The 9,344-nt window shown below is 49.2% G+C and overlaps 1 protein-coding gene across 1 annotated transcript in view; it reads left to right on the top strand.

Annotated features, from left to right (window-relative positions):
* Positions 1-4,965: 4,965 nt before the first annotated feature.
* The window catches only part of TSPAN14 (tetraspanin 14), a 57,485-nt gene continuing 53,106 nt past the window's right edge, over positions 4,966-9,344 (top strand). Inside the window, exon 1 of the mRNA XM_008049899.2 lies at positions 4,966-5,079. Within this exon, the coding sequence (XP_008048090.2) occupies positions 5,037-5,079 (43 nt within the window). The 5' untranslated portion in view covers positions 4,966-5,036. The remainder of the gene's footprint in view (positions 5,080-9,344) is intronic.

Raw genomic sequence — 9,344 nt, 5'->3', positions numbered from 1 at the left:
CCTTGTCCCTAGCAGCGAGCTCGGGGATGGGCGCTCTCGTCGGCTCTGTCTCGAACCCTCGTCCCCCGGAGCGCGGGTCAGGGGTGGGCGTGGGTCGGAGGGGGCCGCCCCCTCCCTCGCGCGGCCCTGAGGTGCTCCAGGTCGCCCACTGCACCGTGCGTCCAGCTCTGCCCTGCGCAGGTTTGGACAGCCAGAGTTTGAATAAATGGTGACCCAGCGTTCCGTGTTGGTCGTGTGGGGTTGCGCTTGAGAGCAAAGTTCGACCCCGACCTAGCCGTTGCTTTGATCGAGTTGGGTGTGTGGTTACGGAGTTGACTCGTCCCGGGCCGCTGCTTCTCTACCCTTCCTCCTCCGCGCGGCCCCAGGGGCGGGGGTGCCGGCGGGGTGGAAGTATTTGTGTGGGGGTGTGTGGAGGGACTTCGGCCTGGAACCGCTGGAACACGTGTTTTGGTGACTTAAAGTTGGTCTCTGGCGAGAAGCGGTCCATGCTTGGGGAGGTGGGGAGAAGTCGGCCCTGGTACTGGCCAGGCGCTGGCCGCTGAGCAGTGGTGAGTGCGGCGCTGTGTACTTGCTACGTGGCTGTTTTGGGTGCCCTGGAATCTGGGAGGTCGAGTCGTCTTGGGCATTAGTGCAGGACATTGTGTTGGAGTCTCTGCAAGTGTTCTCTTTGCAGTGGTCTACTTCCTGGGGGGCGGGGGTGTCTTCCTCCCTCAGAGATGGGGGTTGGGTCGATTACCTGTCATATCCTCAAAAGTAGCCTTCCCATTGCCCTTTCTGTTAGTGCCTTCTGAATTTCCCTTCTCTATTTGTGAAGGGAAACCTGGGGACTAGGCCATCAGAGCACTCCATGTCCTCTCCACTGGATTCAGTTAGCCCAGTGGTTGGTGGAGATACCCTTCCTTCCAGGGATCCTCCTGGGTCCTGTCCATCATGGCCCTGTATGCCCTTCTAGCTCTTCAACCGCCCCCTCACCCATCCTTTTTTAAGAGTTGGGGTCTCTGTCAACCAGGCAGGAGTGCAGTGGTGTGATCATAACTCCTGGGCTTAAGTGATCCCCTTGCCTCAGCTTCCCACATAGCTGGATCTATAAGCATGTGCTTGGCTAATTTTTATAATTTTTTGTAGAGATTTGCCTGTTGTCCAGGCCGGTCTTGAACTCCTGGACTCAAGCAGTCCTCCTGCCTACGCCTCCCAAAATACTGGGATTACATGAGCCACTTCGCCTAGCCTGTGTCCCATTCTGAGGATTCCTAATGTTTAAGTGACAGGCCCTGGAAACCCAGGCCACCAGATGGATTTTCCCCTTTCTTCTCATTGTGTTGCATACCAGCTTCACTTGGAGACTTCCTTGATATATCTGCCCCCACATCTGTGAACTCCACTGCCTGGCCCACCAGACGTGATATTCAGTTTATTTAACAAAGCATGCTTGAGAGTCTGGGTGCCAGGCACTCTCCCAAGGTGCAGAACTTCCAGACCAGCTGTAAGCTCTAAGTGGTCTTAGAACCCAGGCTGGACATGGGATAGGTGCTCAGTAGTGTTTATTGATCTGAACTTGATTTCAGCGCAGTGGCATCATTCAGACAGACAGGAGTCCAAGCCCATTGGTGCTTCTGGAGGTGTGTGGCTACCTCCAGGAAGAAAGGACATGGAGAGGAGAATGTTTGTCCAGGGAAGTTTCTTCTTTATCAGCTGAGCAGCTGTGCTAGTCTCTGAGGAGACGGATATATTAGGAAAGTCTCCAAGTGAAGTTGGGATCAACATAATGAGAAGGAAGGGGAAAATCTATCTGGTGGCCTGGGTTTCCAGGGCCTGTCACTTAAACATTAGGAATCCTCAGAATGGGACGCAGGCAGGGCGCAGTGGCTCATGTAACCCTAGCACTTTGGGAGGCCAAGTGAGGGCACCTCCCTTCCCATGTGGGAAGTGAAAGGATGAAACTCTTGCCTTGTGTGGGAGGGGAAATGGCCCTGCCCTGCAGCTTGCTGGAAAGCCAGGGATCCGGAAAGCCCTGGGTCCTAGAACCATTTCCTGAGGCCCTTAGGCCACCATGTGTTCAGGGATTTGATCTGTTTACTTGTTTATCTTCAGCTGAGGTAGAATTCATTTTATCAGTGCCTACGAAATGCCATTGTGCCAGTCCTGGGAAATCTTGGCTAAAATTAAATGAGAGTTATGGACAAGCTTACAGCTATTATGTAGAAGGTTTCATAGTGATACTAATACAGTAGTGAGTTCACTAAGACTGTTTATTGAGACATACACCCAGTACTATCCTGGAAACTTTACTTGTATTAACTCATTTAATCTTTGAAACAACCATGATGTCAAACAGACCATTTTACAGATAAGGAAATTGTGGTCCAGAAAGGTCATAGACTAACTTGCTTGAGGTATCAATATGAGCTGGGTTTCATTTCTTTCTTTCTTTTTTTTTAATATGTAGAGATGGGGTTTCACTTTATTGCCCAGGCTGGTGTTGAACTCCTAGCCTCAAGTCGCCATCTTATCTCCCCTTCCCAAAAGTGTGAGGGTTTTCTCATTTTTATTTAGACAATACTGTCTTCTCTGAGGGAATTAAATTTGATTAACATACCAAACAAGCCAGGTTCAGAGTGGAACTAATAAGTCCTTTCAGTGCAGGTGACCTTATATCCCTGCTTCTTAGTGTCTCATCTGTCTAGCATAGCCTGGGCACATAGCAGGTGCTGCTGAATTCCTGGTGCTTGACTGGTCATGTAGCTTCTTTCTCCCTAAGGCCAGGGAATAGGAAGACTGGAGAAGATTGAGAAGTCGCTGCCTGTATCTATCTGGATAGTTCAGGGTTTGCTGTGGTAGCAACAATTCCCAAGTCTCAGAGGCTTAGAGTAATAAATGTTTATTTCTTGTTCACACTACATATCCATCACATATCTGCTTTATGTTGTCCTCACTGTGGGACCCGTACTGATGAACTGGTACATCCCTGGCCACTTGGGCAGAGAGACAGAGAACATGATGAATCTTACCTTGGCTCTTACAGCTTCCACCTGGAAGTGGCATTTCATTGGCTGAAGCAAGTTACATGGCCATACCAACAAGGTATGGGGAAGAGGATCAGAATCATTTGGTGAATAGCACTAATACCTAACACCTGTCTACTACTGCGCCTTCTTCTGAATTCCTCCCAAGTTCTGGTCCTAATGTCATCATATGTTTCTGTGTCACCAGGAACATCTATCATGAATTAGTCAAAGAACATATTTAGGTTAAAGATGGATTGAGGTGCCATGTTTGAAGGGCAGTGGTGTGGTAAACAAAATGCTTGTTAGCATATTAAGAGGTGATCTGCAAAGGCAACCTTTGTCCTTTAACCCTGAGCAAGTTGTATGAGTTCATTGAGTCTTCTTTTGCTCATTCATTTGTTCATTTGTTCATTAGTGGGCCCAAGGACTAGTGGGGAGTTCCTGGTCAGGGATTCTTATTAAGTACATGTGCAGATTCAAACCCCATTCTAGGGGCTGTGAACAGAGGTGATGATCCCAGCTTCCTACCATTGGGTCCTGGTGGGCTTTAAAAAGAGATAGTAATGCCCATAGGAAGAGAAGCAGTCTCCTGCTTCCCCTGACTGCCCTGGCTTGTCAGCCCATGGACATGTTTCATGTCCCATACCCTACTTGAATGTGGGTAATAGGGGCAGCCACCTTTCCTAGAAGCAGGAGCAGGTCATGGTAACCCTAGCATGGGTTATCATCCCCCTTCCCTTATCATCCCCCTTCCCTTTGTGGGACTCAGGGACTGAACTTGTAGACCTTGGGTTCTGGAAAGGAGTGGTGGTGAGATGACTGAAGGATGGACTCTCACTGGGAACAGGATTGATCTTGTGACTGGGATGGTTCTTTGGCCCATAGAAGGGAGTAGAAACCCTCTGTTAATCCACAGTTTCTCCCTTAGGCCACCTTAACAGGGTTTTAAAGAGCCAGCCACACTGTGGCTCTTGTTTTTGTGCTTGATCACCTGCTTGGTCTCTGGTGACTCCCCCCCCTCCGCCCCCAGTAGATACTGGTGGATGGAGGTGGTAAGACAAAGTTATTCTGCTTTATGATTAACTTAGTATCCTTAGGCATATCTCCTCCTTTTTCAGTTTCTTACCTGTGGAACGAGAGGTGGTGGTGGTTTCTAATAGTGGTCCCACTCTTGGCTAGTCATCAGAGTCCCCAGGGAGCTGTGTATACTGCTGTTTTGAAAATCTCTGGTCTAGGTAAATGCCAGCGTTTGTTTGCTTATCTGCCGTTGTGGCAGTGCCCTCTCTGAATGTATTGGGGAGGATATTTGTAATGTCTCCACATCCATTTCTCCCTTAACTGTGTGTGTTTTTGATTCAGGCAGTACAAGTGGCTGTGTTGGTCTAGCATAGGCTCTGGCAGATGCGCGGTGTCCAGTGCCTGTGCTGATTAAATGTGAAGATGAATAACACTACCCAGCTTGCAGAGTGGACAGTGGTGAGGCCAGCTTTCAAGTTGTGTTGACTTTTTAGTTGAGTGACCCAGACAAGTCTTTGCTTTTTATTTTTCCTCCTGGAACAAAAAAGTGCTTTTTCATTTTCTCATCTGTAAAGTGAGAAGAATCAAGTTGCCCTTCCTGTATCATAGGGATGCTGTGAAGTACATGAGTACACACTTCAGGTTTGAGAAGCAGGATCCAGAGGCCCTGAGTTAGGCTTGATACTCGGCTTTAAGACAGCTGCCATCTCTCTGGCAGCTCTCAGCAAAGTGCTCACCAGCAGCTGATTCTGGGCCCCACTTGCTCCACTCTTGGGCCTGGTGAGGTTGGGTGGGGCTGTTTTCTTTTAGGAGGCAGCAGCAGGCCTGGTGATCAGATCTTAAGTGGGCCTGGGTGGGCTGGAGTTGACACTCTTCACCTGTGTCTGTTCTGCCTCCCTAGCTGAGCAGCCAGAGAGGAGGCCTAGACTAGAGCCTATGTCCATCAACTGGATAGCTGGAGGGACTGGCTGCTCCTTCCTTGGTTGTATCAGCCTGTATGGGTGACTGAGGGCCATGACAGTTGTCTCTAAAGTGGCTTCTGGGATCCTGGTAAGAGGTGAGCTCCTGTAGGGCACGGTGGCTCACTCCTGTAATCCCAGCATTTTAGGGGGCTGAGGCAAGAGGATTGCTTGAGCCCATGGGTTCAAGATCAGCCTGGGCAACACGGCAAGACCTTGTCCCTACAGTAAATCAAAAAAATTAGCAGAGCGTGGTGGCGCATGCCTGTAGTTTCAGCTGCTTGGAAGGCTGAGGCCAGCAGGTCAAGGCTGTGGTGGCCATGGGCGTGCCAGTGCACTCCAAACTGGGCAACAAAGTGAGACTCTGACTTAAAAAAAAAAAAAAGAGGTGAGCTCCTGGTGCCGCCTCAGTCTCTGTGTGTTCCCTGGCATTTGGGAGAGCTGATGGTGGGCTGTACTATGTGGATAAGGTTTGGGGAAGTGCCAGGACAAGGGAGCTGGTGAACCTCCTCTCTGAGTTTTTCCTATGTGTGCCAGCTGTTAGGGCCTGTATTCATGTACGTTGCAGGGCCCTGAGAGCATTAATAAAAAAGAGAATTTGAGGAATTTGTATCTCTAACATCCAGGAGAAATAACCCACAGTAGCTGGGAGGAAAGGAGTGTTCCATGAGTCTCAATTTATACCCTGAGGTCTGAATGGTGATCCCATGAGGGCTAAGGGTAGCAGCATATCCTAGGACACATAGTCCCAGGGCTGAGTTTTTGTGCTAAAATCTTTAGAAGCCCACTGGGGCACCTCAGGGAACCTGGGCATATCGGAATGTGACAAGTGGAAATAAGGACCAAGGTCCAGCTTTAGATTTGGGCCTTCCAGGAAGGAGCAGCTGGGTTCCATAAAACCTCTACAACAGTTCAGGCCATGGTGGGACTCTCAGCAGCAAGAATGTATCTATCCCCAATTCCAGGTACTCACTGAGCTATGCTCAAGGCCCTGCTCCTTCCTTGCCCTCCCACTGCTGTCTGTAGGAGAGTCTGTAGTTGCCCACTGAATGACCATTGGCACGAAGAAACCCTGCCTCTCTAGATGACCTTCCTGTGCCTGACTTGCTTGCTGATTAGCTATCTTCTTATAACCCTGCATCTCTGGGCCATGAAGACAGGCTTTCTCTGGGGCTTGGTGGGGGAGACCAACCATAGCCCTAGACGAAGTGGGTTTACACACTCTGGGTTAGGGGTGGATAGTGATGGGTCCAGGAAGACTTGGGGAGATCTGCATGGTAAAGAAAAAAATATTCCAGCACTTGCTAAACCAGTAGGCAAACTTTATTCAGGACTTTTGTAACAGGTGTAGTGGCGTTTTGCCATAGGAAGGAGAGAGTGAACTCAACTCCAAATACTCCAAATAAAGAAAAGTGGACTCAACTCCAAATAAAGAAAAGTGGGAACTTAAAGCTTAGGAGCAGAGTGCAGAGATCCTGGACAATTTCTAAGAGGACAGAGAACTTTTTTGCTAAATTGAACTGATTCTTTCTTAGGGCAAGCCAGGGTGATTTTTTTTCTGGGGGATGGTGGAAGATGAGGAATTTGATCAGATATCCAGGGTGATCAGATTTTTAAAAAAATATATTTTATTTTTTTAATTGTGGGGTACAGTTCAGGGTTAGGTATACAAATATTCATTGTACAGGTACCCTTGTTGATGAGGTGTGCTCCCCCTCATATCTCAACTACTGTCAATCCTACCTCCCTCCCCCACAGTTTCCCGCTACTGTCAATCCTTTTGTAATAGTATTACGGTAGTTGTTCAAGGGCCACTTATGAGTGAGAACATGTAATACTCAGATCTTTGTTTCTGTGAAAGATCACTCATTATAATTATAAACTCTAATTCCATCCAGGTTGCTGCAAAGTTCATGATTTTGTTCTTCTTTATGGCTATGTAATATTCCATTGTGTATATGTACCACATTTTCTTTTTGTGAGTTGGAGTCTCACTCTGTCGCCCAGACTGGAGTGCAGTGGCCACTCCCGGCTACTGCAGCCTCCACCTGCTGGGCTCTGGCGATCCTTCTGCCTCAGCCTTCCAAGTAGCTGGAACTACAGGCGCGCGCTACCACGCCCGGCTAATTTTTTGATTTACTGTAGAGATGAGGTTTCCCCAAGTTGCCCAGGCGGGTCTCGAACCCATGGGCTCAGGCAATCCACTCACACATTTTTTTTTTTTTTTATCCAGTCCTCTTTTGATGGGCAGCATGTGATCAGATATTAATAGGGAGGGATTTTTTTTTTTTTTTTTTTTTTTGAGTTGGAATCTCACTCTGTTGCCCAGACTGGAATGCAGTGGCTGCTCCCGGCCACCGCAGCCTCAACCTGCTGGGCTCCGGCAATCCTTCCGCCTCAGCCTTCCAAGTAGCCGGAATTACAGGTGTGCGCTACCATGCCCGGCTGATTTTTTTATTTATTGTAGAGATGAGGTCTTGCAAAGTTGCCCGGGCGGGTCTCGAACCCGCAGGCTCAGGCAATCCACTCACTTCAGCCTCCCGAGGCGTGGGATTACAGGCTGAGCCACCAAGCCTGGCTGAGGGATTCTTACTAAAACTGGTTTCTGCTGGAATGGAGACAGGAGCCCAAGGTCAGGTCTAGGCAAGTAGAGAGCTCGGAGGACTTGACTGAAGTTTGGTCTAGAACAGACTCTTTCTTAGTGTCCCGTGGCCGGCAGCATCTTGTCCATGGTTCTTGCAGTGGCCTAAACTCATATCCACTCACACTTCTTCCTCAGGAGTGGTATCTTTCCTTGTGGATATCCCTCCTTATGTGTGTTTCCAGAAACCTTGGTCCTGTTCAGCATCTGTCGGTTCCTTGCTGTCAGCCTGCTGGACTTCCCTCTGCACTCAGGAAATAGTATGGATCTGGGTCCTCCTTTCCCTGTAGCTTGTGGACTTTATGCCTTCCAGACAGCGTTCTCGCTGGCTCCTCATTGCCAGATCTGTTGGCTGTCAGATCACAGCTACTTTACCTCTTTCCTTAGCCCCTAAAACTGAACCCCTTTTGCTGTGTCTTGTGTTTCCAGCTCTCTCTGTCCTGGGCAAACCTGTCTGACAACTTTGTGGCGCTCTCCCTCCCCCACTGTCTCATTTGTCTGAGCTGGATCCAGGAAGGCACTATGGGTGATCTCCCCCTACCTGGACTCTGGGGGCCTTACTGGTGGGAGCTCCTGGATATTCTGCCCATGGGAGCTTCATCAGCTTCCTCCTTCTGTCTCAGGCCTTTGGATCCCTGTATCCAGTCTACCTTGTTTCTTCTCCATGAGTGAGGTTCCTACTTTTCTCTTTGCCCCTCTCTGCTTGGCCATACCCTGCCTTTTGTGAGGGCTGGCTCCCACAAACCTATCCAGCACGGGTGATCCTGTTTGGTCTGCCTCCTTTTCCTGGGGCTGCTTTCATCTCAGCAGCCAGCTTTTCAGGAACCGGGCCACCTGATATTGTGAGAAAAACCTGTTGGCTGTGGGTGGTGGTTTCCCCCACTTCCCGAAGGCTCCATGACCTGCTTCCACCCTTGCAGGGGAAGAGATGTAGGGACAGAACCCTACTCTCTGCAGCCATCCTGCCTGCCACAGTCATTGTCTCTTGTCCCAGCTGCTTCCTCTGAAATACACGAAATGGTGTAAACACAAATAGGTTTTGGAGAGGGTGTGACAAAATAAGAGTCATGGTAATGGTGGGGTATTTATTCCTAAGGGCTGTGAATGCTGAGAATAATAGAGTGTGAACAAGGAGAAGGGAATAGCAATTGCTTAAGAACGGGGTGGAGTGGACAGTTTCTGTCAACATTTCTGTCTTAGGGTGACCCTGAAGCTGCCCTCTGTGGCATGACCGATGGGGTGGTATGGGCAGCCGAGATGTCACAAGATTTGGTGTGTTGAGAGTCAGTGCCAGCCTGCAGTAAGATAGTTGGAGGAGGCTGGTGATGGTCTGATGGAGGGTTGTGGGATTCCAGGCAAGACCTGCCAAGGGCTTGCACTGGGCCCACACACAGGAGGAGGGACTCCTTCCCAGCAATGAGGTTTGAGGGCTTCAAGTGCCTGTGTGATCTCATTTGTGAGATCTCATTTGTGCTTCTTAATTCAGAAGCTACTTGTTGAACATTTAGCAGTCATCAAAAAACATAAGATAGGGAAACCTTTCTCTGTGACCTGGGCAGTCTGTGAGCTTGAGGTCATTGGGAGATGTTTGTGTCTGCTGTGGTGGCCTGGGGAGTGGAGTTGGGGAGTTCTGCTACATAGAGTTCTGTTGATGAACCACTCCCTGCCATCCGACTCTCTTGCTCAAATGGTCTGGCTAGTTCTGGTTCTAATGGCCATTGT

The sequence above is a fragment of the Carlito syrichta genome, unplaced genomic scaffold, assembly GCF_000164805.1.
Source record: "Carlito syrichta isolate Samal-C Ts95f unplaced genomic scaffold, Tarsius_syrichta-2.0.1 Scaffold56974, whole genome shotgun sequence".
NCBI lineage: Eukaryota > Metazoa > Chordata > Mammalia > Primates > Tarsiidae > Carlito > Carlito syrichta.
This window is presented reverse-complemented; position numbering and strand designations above follow the sequence as displayed.